Source organism: Seriola aureovittata, chromosome 16 (assembly GCF_021018895.1).
Source record: "Seriola aureovittata isolate HTS-2021-v1 ecotype China chromosome 16, ASM2101889v1, whole genome shotgun sequence".
Classification (NCBI taxonomy): domain Eukaryota; kingdom Metazoa; phylum Chordata; class Actinopteri; order Carangiformes; family Carangidae; genus Seriola; species Seriola aureovittata.
Genome location: NC_079379.1, coordinates 13,258,184 through 13,278,289, shown reverse-complemented (window position 1 = coordinate 13,278,289; position 20,106 = coordinate 13,258,184). Strand labels below are relative to the sequence as shown.

General features: G+C 40.0%; 3 protein-coding genes across 4 annotated transcripts; 1 reads left to right on the top strand and 2 right to left on the bottom strand.

Annotated features, from left to right (window-relative positions):
• Window positions 1-287: 287 nt before the first annotated feature.
• On the top strand, window positions 288-6,392 carry si:dkey-284p5.3 (uncharacterized protein LOC557830 homolog). The gene is made up of 4 exons (XM_056399165.1): window positions 288-682; window positions 3,242-3,499; window positions 5,536-5,577; window positions 5,663-6,392. Exons 1-4 carry the CDS (start codon window positions 592-594, stop codon window positions 5,674-5,676), a joined length of 405 nt encoding a protein of 134 aa, XP_056255140.1. The 5' UTR covers window positions 288-591; the 3' UTR covers window positions 5,677-6,392.
• A 61-nt stretch (window positions 6,393-6,453) lies between these two features.
• On the bottom strand, window positions 6,454-11,334 carry rida (reactive intermediate imine deaminase A homolog). 2 transcript variants are annotated; one of them, XM_056399164.1, is made up of 6 exons: window positions 11,176-11,334; window positions 10,062-10,167; window positions 9,428-9,482; window positions 9,262-9,330; window positions 7,252-7,307; window positions 6,454-6,981 (listed from the first exon to the last, which is right to left on the bottom strand). In XM_056399164.1, exons 1-6 carry the CDS (start codon window positions 11,238-11,240, stop codon window positions 6,925-6,927), a joined length of 408 nt encoding a protein of 135 aa, XP_056255139.1. In that variant the 5' UTR covers window positions 11,241-11,334; the 3' UTR covers window positions 6,454-6,924. The 2 variants fall into 2 exon arrangements, with proteins under 2 accessions (XP_056255139.1, XP_056255138.1); XM_056399163.1 differs by lacking the exon at window positions 11,176-11,334 and adding an exon at window positions 10,883-11,032.
• Window positions 11,335-11,542: 208 nt separating this feature from the next.
• Window positions 11,543-19,955, bottom strand: stk3 (serine/threonine kinase 3 (STE20 homolog, yeast)). The gene is made up of 11 exons (XM_056399161.1): window positions 19,802-19,955; window positions 18,561-18,641; window positions 18,257-18,385; window positions 17,866-17,980; window positions 17,181-17,345; window positions 16,850-17,017; window positions 16,621-16,758; window positions 16,262-16,387; window positions 15,971-16,172; window positions 14,927-15,120; window positions 11,543-14,744 (listed from the first exon to the last, which is right to left on the bottom strand). Exons 1-11 carry the CDS (start codon window positions 19,822-19,824, stop codon window positions 14,586-14,588), a joined length of 1,500 nt encoding a protein of 499 aa, XP_056255136.1. The 5' UTR covers window positions 19,825-19,955; the 3' UTR covers window positions 11,543-14,585.
• Window positions 19,956-20,106: the final 151 nt, after the last annotated feature.

The following is a 20,106-nucleotide window of genomic DNA, read 5'->3' as shown; positions in this document are numbered from 1 at the left end:
TTAATAATTCAAGTACATTTTTCTGCCAATATTTTGCACTTAAGTTAAATAATGAATGCGGGACTCGTCATTGTAAAGGAGTAGTTTGACAGTATAGGGTGTGTGGTAGTTGGCCATTACGCTGCCCCAGTAGATTAACTCTGGATTAAGATGTTTGCTCAAAGGCACATTGGCAGTGGGCCTAGTTTTTGGCCTGGCTTTCCCCGCCCCAAGAGGTGGCCGCTGCACACTGACTGAATAATGTATTTTTGTCACTGCGCCAGCCTCTTGGAAACAGCCTAAGTTACAGTACACAACAAAAGCCTACATTTCATCTGCGGGTCCAACTGTTTTTAGAAACGTGTGACCACGACACCAGGAGCTGAACGCATTTACTGGAGGAAGTACCCTGGTGCGCAATTACGCACGGGAGTAGAGGAATTTGACGTCCAGCCTGGCTTTTTGTTTCTCCTCCAGGGGATTCTCTCTGCAAAGTTTTGAGTCCTCTCCACTTACTGAGACGATATCTATGCACGACGTCATCAGGGCAGCTCCAGCCTCACCTCTTCACTTTGAACTTCACCTTCTAGTCCTCGATGTGCACAGGACAGGATGGGATGCTCCACCAGTTCCCAAACTTCAGCGGTAGACACGACTCGACCCAGTGCTAAGCCCGAGGAGAGCAACGGAGCCAGCACTACAGGTGATGCAGAAAGCTTTATTCTTCTATGTATAATAATATGTTTAAGAGGTGTGTGGAAAAGGCAAATAACAAATGTGCTGTACATGCAGCTACATTTCCTATCCAAAAACTAAATTTGACATACTGTAGTTTCATAATTTGTATGTTAAATAATGTATATTTTTGCATAGTCTGAAATTATAGTAGTAGAGAGTAGTAGAGATGTCGATGGCCTTAACATAACTGTAAATATCAATTTACTACAATGATATCACTCAGGTTATGTCTATAAATGCTTAATGACGTCAACATATTAATTAAAGCACTTTGAATAGTTATTTTGTTTCAGTAGATACTATGAATAACCTTGTGACATGTCAGTGAAAATGGTGTCATCATGGAAGCTCACCACTGTGTCCATATAGAGTTGCATCATCCATTCAGTTATAATATAGGGAGCACTGTCCTGATAAGGAACGGCACAGTCTGCATGCAAATGAACACCAGTGTATTTCTCTGGGTACAGTATCTGGTTTCTTTATTTTTACTGAGCCAGAGCGCCACAGTGACAGGATGGGAAAGTTTATTGTCATTATTTAACAGTGGCTTCTGGCTCTGTCCTCCCTGAGAGGGAGAGACAGTGGCATGAAAGCAGATTTGGTGACAGTCTACAGTTTCAATAGGAAATGGAGAAGCCACTTTGGACACTCCTCTGTTGTAGTGGGTCAGAGATGGCCCGGGCTGTGGTGCAAACTAGCACACCTTTCAAGGTAAAACATCAACACCGGATGCTGCGTTTGCATTTAGCAGTGTTAAGGAAGAGTTGGAACTTATAAATATGTGAGGGACAAATGCTTTGTGTCTGACTGTAGTAAATGTGACTTTTTTGCAGTTTCTGCCAGCACAAGCATTACTTGACACTTCAAAGAATAAGTAGGTGAAAACTAGTAAAAGATTCACTGAGTGGGACCACCTCAGAGCAAGTGTCACTTGTTCTCACTCTCTTTTTGCACTTCTTAAAGAGATATACAGGCCGATTATTGCCATAAAACACATGGAAGCACATACACGCACGCTCACATAAGTTAACGGGCTCAAATGCATCTACTTGCATTGATGTATTGAGCTGAGAAACTGCCACTGAGACTGATTAAATGTGTTTAAACCTGTATCATGCAGCTGATCCTGACCTCTGACCCCCCCAAAAGGTGACAAGTGAGAGGAGAGCTTCCACTACAACTCTTAATAAATAATCATGTCATTGTTGTTGGATGATGAGGATGGCAGAGCTTTATCAGCCAAATGACAGTGAACATCGTCTCAGAGGTCAAATGGAAATTTGTCAAGATGTTTTCTTATTTTTGCATGTTGCTCATTTCCTTTCCTTGATGCTACTTGTCATTCCCAAAAAGGGTTACGTTTATTACCCCGAGGTTTATCCATTTAAAGACATGTCAGTGTAACACACACGAGTGCCAGTCTTTACCCAGCAGCACCCTCCATCTGACATATTGACTTACTTCTTATTCTTCACAATTACAACAGAGAAAGTATTTATCATAATGATGTTGAATATTGACAGGATGGGAACAGTGTTAACAAATATCATGTCCCAGGTTCTTAATGACATCACTTCTGTTTCGAGGAGAACTTTGTTTAATTGCTTCAAGCAACTTTGAAAACAGAAGGTTGATGGTCAAGACTGACGATCCATGCAAATATTTGCAATGCAAATCCCCCAGAAGAAAAAGTTCTACAAGGAAGTGATATGTAACATCACAAAACACACAGTCACCTGTTCATAGAGCTATGCTGTTCCTGTTCATTAACAACAATCTGCATAATCATTAACTCTTTGTGGCTCCTGTTATGTGTAGGTGGAGGTCTCTCTATGCCATTTTTTTATTTAAACTTTTTGATCTGTGGCAAGTAGCAGCAGCATTCGTTTTATTCTTTACTAAGTTATTTGAAGGAGGAACAGTTGATCAGGTATAGTTCTGTTTTCAAGGAATTGATCGCATTGTTATTGCTCTTGCTTGTTATTGCTATTTGGGTGAAACTGGTGGTCGTGTGGTCAGAGACTGGAGTTAACAGGAGTCAGATTCTTATTTTCACAGTACTCCCAATCTTTAATTATGAAGCACAATGCAATTCATCACAAGATGAAAACATCTGTGTCATACAGTCTAACATGCTGCAGACAAAGCCTGCAGAAAGTTCATGAAGAGATTACAGAAAATGTTTTCACTGTTGCTTAGGGCCCATAACAATATTAGTTATGCAGACTGGTCCCTCTGGTTTTGGATTAACTCAATAGCTCACATAAGCAACACAAACATAAAGGAAACTAAAACCAGCAGAACCTAAGAGCACAGTACTGATACCCTAAACTGTCTCACATTTAAATGACAAAAGTGTAGTTCCTGTTTTCTTACCTGACAGGGTCAGTGTTTGTGTGTTTTGTTCTGCCAGTGTCAAGAGTCGGCATGACATTAAATGGGAGATTTCTTTAAGGTATTTTTGGGGGCATTTTTAACATGAGCTAACAAATGCACGTGCTTAACACTGTGTCTCTGACAGGGGCGGCCAACGAAACTGGCAAAGTAGCTGAGGACAGCGAAACTCTTCCGGACCAAACACCGGCTGATGGCGATGTTAAACCTGCAGATGAACCTGCTGCAGCTGCCACATCTGCAGACAGCACCGCTGCAGCTCCACCAGCAGGGGAGGAACCTCAGCCTGCAGAAGCCAGTCCACCTGCAGACGGAGAGGCAGCGGCAGCAGACAGCACCACTGAGGCAGCAGCGAGCTCCTCGGAAGCTGCAGCTGCAGACCAGGGTAAGTTGGAGTAAAAAAGAAAAAGCAGTGTCTTCTCTCTTCATCCCACATGGCCAACCCCAAACCTGACCATTAACAGATCCAGAAGTGTTCAAGGTATATAGGGCTTGTATGGGAATTTAAATCCCAAACTTCTTTTAATCCCATAAAGAACTATACCAATGTAGATTTTGGGGGATTACTAAATATTTTAGTGGACTGTCAACCATCCTCACATGAACAAGCCCATTTGTCTTTGCAAAATGAATTGCTTCAAGCTATCAGCTAGGTTCCAAGCACCTATTCATTTTATACAATTTTCAATGCAAATTAAACATTTGTCTTCTACAGCATGACTTATCTCCCTAACACTGTGACGTGTATCAGACTGAATGAACACCTCACTAAGTTGTAAAGTTGATAAGGATGGAGCTGCAAACCTGTTTGTCCATTTTGGTATATATACTATATACTTATGCCTCATTAACCACCGCTACTACTATTTTCTCTAACGAGACATCGTTCTTGAAGTGTGTGAGGAAGCTTCGGCGTGGATTCATTCAAACCTCTCGAGGTTTGGGCATTTTTCTCTTGATATTTTAATCTTCATCTGTGAAACTGGCCCTTAAAAGCTGTTACCACATAAGGGAGAAAACAATAGTAACAATATTTGTGTCCCATTGAGGGAAGAGAAACTTATTATAGACAAATTGGACAATTGCTTCCACTGACCTGCAATAACCTGAGCACTGCTCCGCCTCCTACATAGTGACCCAATGAACACAGGCTGCCTCGGCATCCAGGTACATAATGTCCCTTCCGTCTTTCCCTAGACCCTCCCCAGTCCCAACAGCAACGGTGGTAACCAGGCAGTATCCAACAACACACAGACATGACTTTGGCTTTTAATGAACACACCGGGGCGGCCACAGGAATGTGTTTATAAGTCACACATCTGATTATTTAGTTAGTATTAGAGGACCTGTCTCAATAAATCACACTTGTACTCACTTTATGGATCCAAGCCGTTTTCATTAGTTTATGAATTACGTTTTCCTTGATGTTTAGTTGATTGAGTATTCTCTAAGATCCTCTTCATGAAACGTTCTCCCTCCTGGTTGTGTACACATGTAAGATATATAAAGTGTGATGTTTTGAGGAACTCTTATTAAGGGCTGCAGACCAAAAAAGAAGACAGTAACAATTCAGTAACAAATTCAGTTTTAATCCTCCAAGCGTCATTTATGATTTCTTACCAGTCGGCCCAGGATCAGATCCTGATTTGTGTAAGTTAAAAAGAGTTAAAACAGATCGGATTTTAAGGGATGGATACTTGCAAGGTTAAACCATGCAATGCATTAAAAAAATAGTCAGGACTCTCCTTGATCTTTGTCCCCACTTGATCTTGACCCCCCTTTGGTCTCCAACCTCACTCACCCTCAGTTCAAGCTTGACCACAGTCCTGTTTGAATGGCCCTTTGGAGAGAGTGTGTGTGTGTGTGTGTGTGTGTGTGTGTGTGTGTGTGTGTTTGTTGTGAACACTTTGTTGTCACCGTGGTCTCATTAAGGTGCAACTGGAATCCACAGAGAAACTAGAGCATGCCAACACATACAGGGCTGCCACTGGCGATGAATGATGTCAGGTGCGCTGAGCCTCCCTGCCTCCATTTCACAGCCAATGAAGAGAGAGGATCAAGTGTCTCATTAACACACCGGACATGGCAGTTCAAACACTTCTGTACCTGTCAGTGGTCAGGGGTTGGGACTGGCCTTTTGGGATTAATCTGCAATCACAAGCGTTTGAGGGAAAACTGAATGTCAAACATCCAATTGAATGTGAGATGCAAGTTTTTGTACTTTTGTTCAGCATTGTTGGGATTTCACAACCAAAATGTGTAACAGGTTGAATAATTAACGTTTACTAACTAACTAACTGGAGGTGATGTGATCAATCTAACCTCCACGCTGCCAGGGTCGTCCCGAGTGAACCAAACATTTAAACGTGACCACGTTTGTTGTTCTCGTGTACAAATCTTTTTGTCTTTCATTCAAAACAGAAAAAGCAGATGATTCAGAGCCCAAACCAGAGGAGACACCAGGTGAGCACAGCTGTAGTTTCCACATTGTCACATCCACATAACACCATCAGTGCAGTCCTAAACATGTTTCCCTCTTTGTTTCCAGCTCCCAGCGAGTGAAGTGCAACGTGAATGACTGCACAGATTAACTGGAAGTGTCTGATCTTGTTTGTATGTGTGAGTGAAAGTACGTCCGTGTGTGTGTGTGTGTGTGAAACAGACATCACCTTGTTGCCAAGATGCAGACCCTGTGATATCCACTTTCGATCAGGGTTCCTCGGTCATCACTGTGCCTTCTTCCCCTCATGATGGTGTATGGCTGCATTTTCTGCTTGAAAACTGCACATTGACAGAGTTCTACTGCACTTAGTGGGTGTGTTGATCTTCAGAGGAAGCAATCATTTCAAAATATCTTAAATTACTAATCACTTCTATTTATTCAGTGCATAGAAATGTATGATAGTAGATGTCTTTAATCTAACTTTAACCTAAGAGTTCATTCTGTAGTTTTCTACAAAATCATGATTCTAAGGAAACCAAAGCCAAAATATATTTGATTTATGAGATGTTATTCTGTTTGGGTAGCTGGCTTTGATTGTACAACTATGTTTGTGATGAAAATGAAGAGCTGGTCCACTGCAGGTTTACTGAGGTCTGATTTTAAAAATCAATATGGGTTCCTGATGAGAACCAATGAGATAAGAGTAAATATGAGAGTGAGTTTTTTTTTTTTTTGTTTGCTTCTGATGTGTCATGATTTCTCTCTGGAAGGAAAACCTGAAATCTGTAATAAGCTATTAACTGTCAAGAAATTAAAAGGGCCACCTTAAAGATGACATCTAACAGAGTTTCTTTGATATCTTAAAGCAAGGATGAATACATATGTTGGATGAGACATTTTAGGGGTTTTACTGCATTTATTTATTAGTGAGAGCTTCTCTTTTCAAATGTGTGTCAGTTTTTTTTATTCAGGAGAAAAACAGAAGATGAGTTATGAAACCAGAGACGGCACCAAAGAAGGCTGATTTCTGTCGGAATGAGGAAATGGTATTATCTGCACAATCTGCTTCATGGAGTATGTCGGGTATGAAATTACCTTTAGTTAAGTGCTTCTCTTTTGTTAGTTTAAAGGTGGTTTTCCAGTGGTACAATCCTGAAAATAGTTCAGCAGTGCCGTCAACCAGCCACAGTGAGCAGAAGAGAAACTCATGAGAAAGTCATAAAACCCGACTATAGGGAAAAGGAAATTGAACAAGATCCTAGTTTGGTCTTTCATTTGTCATCTGGAAATACATTAAGGCTTCCACAGCGCAACTATACGGCCGTTTGGTGGTTAGGCTATAACTTGTTTGTGATGTGGCCGGCTAGTCAGGAGTCTGAGAGAGGACCGAGGACAGCAACCGCCTCAATTTCCACCAGTGCACCCTGAGGTGAAAAAGAAGCAGACAGAGAAACATTGAGGACAAGGGGGAATGTAAAAGAGCTACTGAGAAAAGGACATGTACAACTTTTAACTCCAAGCAGCTGAGCATTTAAAAGTCAACATGGTTGATAGGAAATGCATGACATGCATGACTGAGCATGCACCTAGCTACCATGCTCTTTTCCACCACCCCATATGTATTGATGTATATGAACCATGTACCATGGGGCACTGCGGTTCTAAAATGGTGTAAAGGTTTTGTCTGTACTTACTCTAGGGAGAGCAGCGACCTGGTAGGCAGCTCTGGCAGGGAAGTTACTGCTGAAAACTGGAGAGAAAACAAACATGATATGTACAGTATAAAAAAAGCATATCAAAAAGCCACCAGGTTGACGACTCTAACTATAAATACATCATTTAATTTCTGGGAAGCTCTTTTAATGAATGAGATATTTTATAAACCAAGGGTCTATTGATGCTAAAAGATGATTTATTAATGAGAAATAATGAGACATTAAGTGCAACTATTTGGTTGCTAGGTTTGAAAAAATCCATTTTAACACATAACATGTTTGTCTTGAAGGGTCCCTGAAGTTACGTGGTCTAACTGACCATTGGCTGAGTCTCCTTGATGAATTTAAGAGCCGGTTGGAGGAGGATACACATAAATGAAACAGGTTTTTTAACATGAAAATATGAATATAATATATTAATATGGCTTATTACTCTTTCATAAATCATTAACACTTATGGGTGCCCACACAAGGAGTTACAGCTGTTGAGTTTTTTTTACAAGACAAAAACAGCTGTATGAGAAAAACAAATCTTTTTTAGCTGATAATTCGAGTAACCAGATTTATCAGACGCAGTCAAAACATTGGCTGCTGGCGGAAATGTACTTTAAAGTGAGAGTTTTCACTTGCTGCCTGAAAAGTTCAAATTCACTCGACTTTGGATCAACTGGACACACGTCCTCGCCTTTCTCTGTCAAGGTCAGGGAAAGTTGCCTGCTTGTGTTTAGGGTTGAGTAGAGTCTGGAGCTGGGAGGGAGCTCAGGCTTGTACCACAGTCAATGGTGTGCGCAGCAAAGCTTGCAGGGAGGGGTTGGGTTACACCTGTGTGCCTGCACAGCAGGTGTCCATTTACAGCTCACTGGGCAGTGCAGCTTCCATTACACCTGTCTGTTGTGATCCAGGAGGAAATGCCCAGACTGAGCGGCCTGTATGAGGAGGCTGCTTTCATGCAGCAGAGGAAGAGCAGAGTGAGTCTGTCTGTCAGGCAGCTGCTAAACCTGCCAGCAGTCACTTTCTGAGAGATGTCAGTGAAATATGAGCCACTGTATCTCCTCATGACCACACAGGTACGGAGGCAGGAGTGTGCCACTGGACTGATTACAGACTTTTACACTGTTTATGTGTAATATAATAGTAGATTGTGAACTGGATTTCATTTAATTTTAAGGTGGGACACCACTTAGATATATTTAAATTAGGGCAAGCTGCCTGTAATTTAAAACAATCATGAAATGGAAACTGTACATGTTAAACCAGGGATCAAATGTAGTGTGAGATGGAATATGAGATGCATACACATAGCAACTGCAGTGACAAAAAGTTCAATGGAAAAACTTTTTTCAAATCTATTTTTCAAATCTATTTTAAAATGAAAAAATAATTTGAAGTCAGAACAAGGAAGTAGTATTGTCAAATTTAATTAAGTTTTTATTACTTTTTTAACTTTTAGTTTTATGATGCATTGTTTTGATGCAAATTTAATAGAATCAAATTATACCTTTTTAGAACTGATCAATTCACTGAATGATTACATTAAAGCCTATAATTATTCAGGTTGAATTCTTCAGGCTCCAGACACAGGAGCATATAAACATAACCATCAGTAAAAACAAGAACCTGTTTAATTTCTCAAATCATATCTGCACTGAAAGTCAAGTGATGTGAGAAATGTTCTACAAATCAACACTGTTGGAGCTGGCAGATAGTACACTGACAGCCTTGATTAAATGAACCACTATCCAAACAGTGACTCAGGTGTTTGTGAAGGCAGATCGAGCAGGTGACAGCAGTTCTGACCTGGTTAAAACCTGCCCCCATGTGGCTGCTTTTCTTAATAGATTATAACTTTGAGGGAAGAACACAAAGTACATTTTGACAATACCATTAGAAATTAATAAGTTAATTGCACATTCTTCACTTTCTTGCATAAAATGTTAGGCAACGTGTATTGAAATATGGAAACAATTAAGTATTTACATGTTTACTTACATGTCTTGTAGACCTCATTGACACTGTTGAAGTCATTTATATCTGAGAGCAGCACAGTCGTCTTCACCACTGAAACAAAAGATTTTATTTTTTATTTTCTTTAGTTTGTTGACACACACACACACACACACACACACACACACACACACACACAGTCAGATCTTACCGTTGGTGTAGTCACAGCCAGCAGCTTTAAGGATCTCCCCCATATTGATGAGAGCCTGAGGAATGAGAGGTGACCTGTTATGTTTCTGTTTTTTATTTATGTTGCTCAGACCTTTAAATGTAATTATGCCAAAAGGACGAAGCCTGGGAAACATACTGTTATTTGAATTAATCAGTGTCAGTGTAGACACTGTTGCTTTAGTTTGTTTAATTTTGTGTTTTTATCTATTCATATTGTTGTTTTTATTAGGTTCTTAACACTTGAAATTTAAATTGAAAAGCAAAAATACACATTTACCCAAGTCAAGTTACTGTAGCTTTAATGCTTGTACGTCCATCATCTTAGCATGAAACATTTATCATTTAAAGAAAATAGCTTACTGAATATTTTGAGCCTCAGTTGTTTGGTCAAAGGCATGTGGCTCAGAGCTGTGCTTCTTGATGATCTTAGATGTAAATTACTTATGGAAACACAGTTACTATAGAAATGGAGTAAAGTTGAGGCACAGTGGCTCTGGTTTACACTGATAAACCTCTCAGCCGCTAGAAATAACTGGACAGTAAATGTCCTGCCATCTTGTGGTGTTCAAACATAGTCAACCATCATCATCATTATCCGTCTCTGTGAGCTTCACCTGTTTGGCCTGGGCCTGGACTCCTCCATCTACCAGCTGACCAGAGGCCACATCGAGCCCCAGCTGACCGGAGATATACATGGTTCTGTCCGCAACCACTGCCTGACTGAGGACAATACAGAGGACACACACACACACACACACACACACACACACACACACACACACACACACACACACACACACACACACACACACACACACACACAATAATTAATTAATTTGACTGATAATCAACCAAGCACTTGGAAGAAATGGTGAAAAATAAGATGCAAACAAGCTGTTAATCTTTTAAAAGGAGTAATCCAGATAAAGTCATGTGATAAAACTCTGACAGCTCTATTTTACTGCAGTATTTCATTTACATAAGTCTGTGATGTTCAGTGTATTTCAGGAGTTATTCAGTGACGTAATGTATGTTTTGCTTTAGCCTTGTAACCTGCTTTATTTACCTAAATATCAATTAGTGTTACAGTATTTTAGATGCATGTTGCATGTTAGTGCAGTAGTGGCGAATCGACTGAATGTGGATTTTTGCTCGAAAACAAGATCATGAGCAGAGTCCATTCGTCTAAACTAACTCCACCCACTGACAGCCGATTGGTCAGACCAGGAACACCCCTCAATCTGAGCAAGTACACACATTGAATCAAAGAAGAAAACAGGAAATTAGTGAGGCAATTTCATGACTTCTGATCACTGAAATATGTTTTAGTCGAGTTATCACAAACAAAAACGGCACCTTTTTTTTTTTTTTTTTTCTTAAGGCTAGAGCTATTTGAGGTTCAAGTTGCAGTATTTCACAGCACATTGATGCTTACCTGTATATTCCCTGTCTGACAGGGGCTTTAGGTGTGTAAGGAATCTGTCGATGAATAGTTGCCATGACTCTGCTGCCTGTGTGATTCAGGGATATTTCTGCTCTGCTCAAAGTTTAACTTCGGCACTTTCTTTTATGGGGTCAAGTCAAGCAGGTGAGTTCATTGAACACGAAGACCCGCCCCTGGTCAAACGCTGGACTGTGTGTGATTCCCACTCATTCATTTACTTCTACAAACCACGTGTCGCTATAAATAGATTATGATGCATATTTCTGAGTTTAAACTTGCCTTACCTGTATGGACCGATGGCCGCCGGGGCCGATGCAGTGTTGATGATCTTTCTGTGGAGTGCAGCCATGTTTCCCTGATTTTTTTCTTCTATTTCCTCCAAACTTTCTTCACTGCAGAGTGGCTGTGAAATGGCTGTGCAACAACTTAGGGGGGGGGGATAAAAAAGGAACAGTTGCCCCCGTTAAGTCTACCGTAATCTCTGCCAACAAGAGCACGCTGCATTTTAGGAGGCGCTTCTTTAGGAAACAGCATGCAAACTGAAAACAGTGGCGTTCATAGTAGAAGAGTTACGGTACAACTGAGCCCAGCTCAGAGGTTGAAGTCTCCACAAGTGAGATCAGAGATAAGATATAAAGCATCCCACTGCAGTTAAGGTTAACTATAAGTAACTTTTATTATTTCTTGCACGTTTTCAAAACTTTATAAAGTATTACAAACAAAGATAATAAATTAAGTGGTTCAAACATAAATGCTCACATTCCACCCAACACCTTCAAAAGTTATTATATAGCGGAAATAAATGAAGACAAAATCATACTGCTATATATCAAAACGTGATTTCAGATAACTGTACATAGTATGGCCGATTCTGAACAATGTCATATTTCAAACTGGGCTTTTTAAAACTGTACAGAGCAGTTTTCATTAAAAGCTGAAAATAATCCATCCTCCATATTAACAATACTCTTACCTGTGCAGTTAATGTAAGAGCATTCAACTACAGAGCAAACAGAATTATAAATATGCATAGTCCAACACAAGCAGAAATCAAGCCAAATATATTTGACAAGGGGCTAAAATATTAACAGCCAGATCAGCTTTTATATTTAAACCAGTGTCACCAAAAGAAAGAAGTTTAAGCATTTAATAAATAGAGTGTGAATGCTTGTGTGTAAGTTGCTAATGCACTGCAGACTTAATTTATGAAAACATTTCATGGCAAGAATGTTAATGATTTCTGTGAAAGAACAGGTTCATCTTCATGTAGAAAAATAAAACAATCAATCATACGTACAAACATGATCATTCAGACATTGAGATGATGCTGATTGAAATTTGAATTTGTGTTTAAAATGTCGTCTCGTTTTGGCCACATTATCCGTCAGATGAGACACACAGTAAGATAGTGTAACAGGTCGATGTATAAGATTATCCTATTCGTAAAATGTCACATAATATGCAGTAAGTATGGGCTGAACCACACCATCAAGACTGCATACTAACTTTCATATGTAACAGCAACGTGCAGACATACTGCAGGTGTATTCAGTATAAGCACAGTCTGGATTCATTCAAAGGGTCGTTATTAGCACATGACAGATCAAACTCAAACATCGACACAAAACTAAATTATAAGACAAGAGCAGTTTGTTTCCTTCATGTAGACATCACATGTGTATGACACACACCGTGTGTCATGGGCTTGTTAGTAAGGGTTTTCGATTCAGCACTGAAACCTGTGAACTACAGCCCAAACTGGATTTTTGAGTCAGAGACCGATATCAATATTTAACAGCTGAGAAAAATCTGATAATAGGAAAAAATATTTTTTTAAGGATAAAAAACCATTTGATAAGATCCCTCGAATTTGGTTATTTAAGAATTACGGCCGATACAGATGCTGAACCGGATCTGTTACAGTTAAATAATAAACCTGTCAGTTCTCCCTGGTAAGAAAAAAATTGTCATTCTTAATTAGTTTCTCAGCCCATTGCAAAGATATCGTTAACATTTCTGTACTAAGATTTCTTGTTACCTACTGGCCATTACATACGCTGGTGCTGACATAGTTACCTTCAGTGCAGATATTTGAATAAAAACACCTTACTAACCTTCACTTTCACAAAGAAGGAGCAATTTCACACCACACGTTCCTCACTGGGCTCAATAATTTTGTGTAAATACAGTTTTGAACTGTTGATAATGAGTTTGTGTCCCAAAACACGCAGAGCACAAAGTACATTTTCATTCCTTCACCAATAACATCACACTCTAAATGTCAGGAAATGGAAAGCAACAACACGTGAGTATGAGTATGAGTGTCTATATATATACAAGCTGCAGGGTAATTTGCTGGAAAGAGATTTTAATGCAATACAAAATAATTATCTAAAGATGTGTGGCTGATGCAGCAGCTTTGCTTTACTTAGGTGAACAGTATCAGTCAGTCACTTAAGTCTTTTATCTCCTGAAGTGAACTACGGCTATGAACAGTCAATATGGCAAGTAATACCTGGCTACTTTCTTCAAGGAGCCCTGAATTGATACGGCTCGACATCTGGCTTAAACGTTTCAGAAAGTCATACAGGGTTTTTAAAGACCACAGAGAGATTAAAATAATAGTCATTCAGTATTTAGGAATGCTTTTGCTTTGGGAATGAATTAAAAAGAAAAAGTGGCTCAGGAGTGGGTGAGTACATGCTCAGTGAGGGACAGGTGTGTGGTATGAGGCACTAAGATGCATGGTGTCTGTCGAAATGGACAGTACATTGGAAATATCAAGAAGCCCAGAACATCATATTTGGAAACAACAAAATTAAATAAATGATAATAAAGACTAGAGAAATGAGTGTAGAATTTTCTGGTCCACAAACAATTGAAAACATGCAGGATCCACTCTTCACCATCCAAATCTGTCCACTCTGACAAACACTTGCAGCTTTCCACAGTCCAACTCATCTCTCCAAGTGAGGAGGGATTTAACCCTCCGACAACTTGGTTGTTTCATTACATTGCTCATTTTGAAAACCAGGTTTCAAATATTTTTAAGGCATTCTCAACTGAATCTACGTCACTTTGATTGTCTTTGGTCATGGACGAACCTCCACAGCTTTTTGTTGCAGGTATTTCCAAACTAGGCTCTATATTATATTTACAGTGAAACTAAAAATGTCTGAGGGAAAAAAGACCACTTGTCATTGACCACACTGCTGCTTCCAGAAACTAGGTGAAATGCTGGCCTGGTTGTCATGGTAGATGTCCTTCCTTATGTTTTGACGGTGATTCCCAGAGGGTCTTTCTATGTGAGGGGAATTTCATTTGGAAGAGAGGAAGTTAATTTTGCGACTTTCAGATGTGCAATCACCAAGGCTCGGTTCTCTCTTTGGCCGCAGTCTTGAACAACATTTGTGGAGAAGGAACTTTACAGGAACAGTAGAATCAAATTTAAGGTTTAAACTGTGTAGAAACAAGGCTTGTAATTGTGGATTCCAGGAGCCAAAATGGATGTTACCCAGGAAAAGAAGCATCTCTCTTCAGACAGAGGTCAGTTAGCAGTCAGTCAGACTTCCAGTCGACTTCCAACAAAGACAATAAGGTCATTCTAGTTCCTCTGAGTCATTAGGACATAGGGTTTGTGGTAATAGTGGCTTTGAAACCCAGACCAGGGCATGAGGGCGACAGGGAGGATCACTTAGAAGTTCTGTTGTCTTCTCTTCTTCGCATCCATTGCATCCAGGATGGGCTGCCTCTTGGCAGTGTAGCGCTGTCTGAGCTCCTCGATCTCCCGCTCCATCATGGGATCCAAGGCACTCAGGCGCATCTGTAGCTCCTCAAAGTCTAGGTTCTTCAACTGGGTGATAGCACACAAGTACAAACACAGACAAATGATGATGAGAAAGAGATGAGTCATATTTAGTGTCTTCTGTTTTTATATTTTTAACCACTGAAGGACTAGTGTATAATAATTTCCACCATGAATAACCCCATTCATTACAGCGGTAGCATCACAGAATTGTGGAAGATGTTACTCACAAAGTCAAAGTCCCCGTCCTGTGGGACCTTCCAGTTGTCAGGGAAGACGTTCTTGGACTGGATGTGGTAGCCGGGCTGCTCCTGTGGCTGGTTGTGGTTGTAGTTCTCCTGCTGCTGGGCTGCCTTGTTGGAGTCCTGCTTGTCAAAATAGTCCATGAAGGATGGACGTATGGGCTGCTGGGGGGTGGCGTGCCCTGTGGAGGAGGAAGAGGATCATGTTCTGACTGATCTTCGATATGCTTTCTTGGAGACAATCTACAAGTGTATTAAAGCATGTTGGAAGTTTATGTTTGTTGAGATTTTAAAGGGACACTCCTCATACTCTGGACAATATTACCACCCATTAAATAACACGGATATAACATTTATTATCACTTAGAACGTTGTGTTAAAAGGACCACAGGCAACTTACCCCATCTGTCTAGTGGTAACTTATGTTGTGTTCAAGTCATATTATGCAATTATGGGAAATACGAGTTCCAACTAGCACACACCATTCACGTCAATATTACCACTGAAAATCTCATATTTTTCTGAAAGCTCTGATACATCTGACTTGGCAACTAAACAAATATTAATGCCTCAAATCAGCAAGAGACTGCCGTTCAGTGTAACTAAACCAGGATTTAATGGATATGGTGTTATACTGTCAATGCACTATATTTTATTTCTCACACTACCAGGTGTCAACATATAAAAAGCTTGATCATGTGAACACTTCCAAGTTGTAAACATAAACAACTATACCATCCATCTCGTATGACATGAACATGGCAACATGGCTACTCTGTGAGACCTTTGTTGGATCCAGCCCTTCTCTAGCACTTTGCTTTCAGTCCCACAATTTTTTCGCACCCAGTGACTGCTTGGGGCTGTGTGGTGTTAGACTGTGTGTCTCCATAAAAATACCAGAGTCTCAATGTGATTACAAATAATCCTTTGTAAATATAATATTTCTTAAGCACTCGCTCCTCTTTTCTGTTCTCCTGTCTGCTACCATCACCTTATTCCCTATAATTTGCTTAACAACACATATGTGCTCACTCCTCATGGATCCCTGGTCTTCCTCTTCCTCTTCATCATCACTGTTGATGACCATAGTGCCCAGGTCTGACTCTAACATGGTGCTGCTGTGTTCGATCATGGTCTGTGCTCCGTCACTCATGGTGCTGGTGGCCCTCATGGTCCCTGCGCCCTCTGAGCCCGACTTCACCATAGTATGAGAGTCCACCTCAGTCTCTTCCTCCTGAATGACACAAGACAATGAGACATAAAGCCTTAACATAGAGCTGTCTGGTGGTTGCTTTGAATGGAACAACGTCTCAGAATACGTACAGAGTTGTCGTCCTCCTCCTCCAGTTCTCTCTGCTGCTCCTGCTGCCTTTTGGCTTTCATCTCCATGGCTTCAGTTATCAGGTCTCTCAAAATTGTGACTGGCTTGGCCTGGCTGATGAATGGGTGCTGGATGTTAAGCAGAAAAAAAAGATTGTTGTGCGCACTCTATTTTACCACTGTGTGGTAAATTACATCTATGCATCTTTTACATCTTGTGTTTTATGAATGTGTTTCTACAGCATCAAGTCTTTGAGTGTGTGCACATAAGCTTGTGAGTTCTGCTGTAATATGTTTATATCTAAATGCGGCTGCTTGTGTGTGCGTGTGCTTGTGTGTATGTCTCCCTCTTCCCTTCCAACCTGTAGGAGCTGGGTGGCAGTCGCTCTCTGCTCTGGATTCTTCACCAGGCACTTCTTGACAAAGTCTGTGAATTCGTCTGACCAAAGCTCTGGCTTTCTGAATGTTGGAGGAGGGTTGGTGGGGATCATGAAGATCGCCTGGAGGAACATAGAGAAGATACAAAACAGAGTCAGAGACTTTGATAAGAGAAAAGTGGCTAGGTTTAGTACCCAACATGTTTACACTCACTCTCATGGGATGGATGTCAGCGTATGGAGGTTTTCCTTCTGCCATCTCTATAGAAGTGATGCCCAGGGACCAGATGTCAGCCACACAGTTGTAGCCAATCTCCTGAATCACCTCCGGGGCCATCCAGAATGGAGTACCGATCACAGTGTTTCTCTTTGCCATGGTGTCCTTCAGAGAGAAAATATATGCTGGTCTCATCATTGAGCACTACATTTTAAATCCATTCAAATGGATTCACAAAATCAGCGCAAGACTGAGTATTCCATGTGGAGGATTGATGAGACCATTCACTTTGTTGTCAAAAGAACTCCAACATCAATTATAATGTTACCGTTAGTTGTCCAGCTACTCCGAAATCTGCCAGTTTGGCATGTCCCTCAGTGTTGAGAAGGATGTTTCCTGCCTTGATGTCCCGATGAATCTTTCTCATGAAGTGGAGGTATTCAAGACCCTTCAATGTGGACTTCAGGATGGTAGCAATCTCATCCTCTGTCAGCTGAGGTGGGAAGGAAAAAGAAAACGCAGGGACAAAATGAGATCCATGAGTGAATAAAGAAATAATAACGTGTAACGAAGAGTAAAGTATGAATTATTGTATTCTTTATGCAATCATTAGTTTTGACAGTTCAGTCCTGAGTGTCTACAACTTAGAACCTACTTAAAAATCTCTCCTTTCTGCTTTATTATACACAGCACTGTTTGGTAATAACTATATAAAAACCATGCTCATGTCTCTAAAAATAGTCATGAGGGCACTGTGGCTTTCTCACCATCATATCAATAAGAAATATTGTGTTAACATCTGTGTTACATCAACAGACAACCTCAGAAGTGTATAACTATTGAACAAAACTTCAATACTATTTGTTGGTAAAGTGTATCAGTCTAGGATATATAATATAAATAACTTAATCTGCTTTTTCTAAGAAAAATATCACAGAAAATATAAATTCTGGGAATCCCTAAATTTTTAGACGGGCCCACACAGGAAGTTGTAACCCTCTGTAAATACCCACCGTTTTATTGCGCAGCCTGATAATGTCAGAGACAGACCCAGCGCCACAATACTCCATGACAATCCACAGGTCTGTGTTCTTGAAGTAGCTGCCATAGTACTTCACTACATAAGGGCTAAGAGGAAACGCAAAACAGAGTGGTTATCAAAAGAGAGGACAAAGTTCCGTTTCAAACTAAAAGAGCAGAAGTGAGAAAACTTCATACATCAAGACAATGGATAGTACGGGCAGCAGGAGATACTAGTATGATTGTTAAATCAAACCTACCTAGTACAGTGATCTATGGTAGCTAAAATAATACTTTGAGGACAATAAAGGTTTTTTTCAGCATTTCTAATTTCATCTATATAGTAAATGTGGAGATTTCAGGAAATCTACATTGTTGTCCCACCTGTCACACTGTTGCATGATGGAAATCTCCTTGATGATTTCCTGCAGATCAGACTCCACAGGGACCTGCTTTATGGCCACCACCTGGCCTGACTCCTTATGGATGGCTTTGAACACACTGCCATAGGAACTAAACAGAGACACAAAAGCTAAGTCCAAATATGTATAAACTGCATTTTATAGTTCAAAATATTAACCACTTAATGTATTACACAACAAAAGAGGTCCATCTCAGAAAGTGCTGACTGTTGTATCTGATGGACTTAAAATATTTTCAGTCAAAGGAGCAGAGATGAAGTTCTTACCCTTCACCGAGCTTCTCTAGAACATCAAACACTTCCTCTGGTTGTTTGGTTAGACTGTCCTCACTCAGCTTTTTCAGCTTGCTGTGAAAATGGAACAAATCATTTGTAATCTTAGTATAAATGTGTAACTGAAAACAAGAATAGAAACCAAACTAAAACATTGTACAATAGAAGCATTTCAAATCAGTTAAAGTTACACACATAAATAAGTCACCAGTTCGGACAATTTGCTAGGACACAAAATGTTAGAAAAAAAATATCCTATATATGAAATGATCAGTGAAATCATTAGTCAATGGGTCAATTCTACAGAGTCCAAGGTGACATCTTCAGATGTCTAGTTTTGTTTAACAGTTCAAACTGGAAGATATTTAGTTTACAATAATGTAAAATAAAATAAAAAAGAATTCTTACATTTGAGAAGCTGGAACCAGCAAATATTTAGAATTTTACCTCGATAAATTATACAATTATTAAAATTGTAGATAATTAATTTTCTGTTAATCAACTGATTGATTATTTGTTTCATTATGTAAACGAAATAAGAATTTGTCATATGTAGGTTTTTAAGTGGTGGTCGAACAAAACAAGCATCTTGAAGCTTTAACACTGGGTCTTGGAAATAGAGATGGTCAATTTTCAAAACAACTAAAAGGTAAATTACAGTTTTACGGCTGCATATGATAATCTACAGTTGTAGCTCTAATCTTACAGACAATGCCTAATTGAAATGTTGCCTTTCAGAGCAGGGGAAACGACATGTTACTGTTGCAATATAGCCCAGCTCTTATTTCCTCTTTAGTGAAATCAGCCCCTGAGGTGTTAAGTTTAAACTACCAGTGTACACAAGGAGCCGAGGCCAATTCACTAAACGGTTACCAGGGATGCTCCACAGAGGTGTAAGATTGTCTCAACTCACACACAACCAATTAATTTCTATTTCATGTCAAAATAGTAACACATGTCAAACGGCAAAGGCACTCGTTAAAGAGTTAGCCCAACCACGAGACAGGCCTGAAACCCAACAGAAGGTTTAACACAGTGCGCGTGATTTTGATCAAGAGTGATCATTAAACCCGTTAATTCGTCTTAACTGGAGAGAAAGTTTGAAAGAAAACTGGTAAAGCTAACTAAATTAGCATTAGCTAGCTCGCTAAGCGGCAGCTACCGCCAACGTTAGCCTTTTGCTCGCTAGTTAATAGATTGAAACAACGATTCAAACCAGCAGAATGTACACAAACCTTTTGGGCGCAGACGGCTCCATGATGTATAGCTTCAAAGAATAGAAAGGCAACGGACTAATTGTAAGTTATGTCAGTTTTGGGGCCAATAGTCACGATGTGAACATTGTCGACAGAGTCGTTGTTGTCAAAAACTAGTGGAGGGCCAGCTGAGTGTCCGTCAGATGATTGACCGTTTGGGGATATAATTTTTACCACAGCGCCCCCTGGTGAGCCGGAGTGCAAAACAAAAACACCAAAACTTTTGTCTCTACAAAGTTAGAAACCGTGGATAATGTGAAATACATGAACCTTTAAGGCTATTA

Excerpts from the sequence above, each read along its gene's own strand:
- si:dkey-284p5.3 (XM_056399165.1), top strand. The coding sequence starts at position 592 with ATGGGATGCTCCACCAGTTCCCAAACTTCAGCGGTAGACACGACTCGA. Across the intron at positions 683-3,241 it reads CAACGGAGCCAGCACTACAG|GGGCGGCCAACGAAACTGGC; the intron begins GTGATGCAGAAA and ends TGTCTCTGACAG. Across the intron at positions 3,500-5,535 it reads AGCTGCAGCTGCAGACCAGG|AAAAAGCAGATGATTCAGAG; the intron begins GTAAGTTGGAGT and ends CATTCAAAACAG.
- rida (XM_056399164.1), bottom strand. The coding sequence starts at position 11,240 with ATGGCTGCACTCCACAGAAAGATCATCAACACTGCATCGGCCCCGGCG. Across the intron at positions 9,331-9,427 it reads TGGCTGTGACTACACCAACG|TGGTGAAGACGACTGTGCTG; the intron begins GTAAGATCTGAC and ends CTTTTGTTTCAG. Across the intron at positions 6,982-7,251 it reads AGGTCGCTGCTCTCCCTAGA|GGTGCACTGGTGGAAATTGA; the intron begins GTAAGTACAGAC and ends TTTTCACCTCAG.
- stk3 (XM_056399161.1), bottom strand. The coding sequence starts at position 19,824 with ATGGAGCCGTCTGCGCCCAAAAG. Across the intron at positions 16,173-16,261 it reads AGGAGGAGGACGACAACTCT|GAGGAAGAGACTGAGGTGGA; the intron begins GTACGTATTCTG and ends TGTGTCATTCAG. Across the intron at positions 14,745-14,926 it reads AGGACGGGGACTTTGACTTT|TTGAAGAACCTAGACTTTGA; the intron begins GTGAGTAACATC and ends GCTATCACCCAG.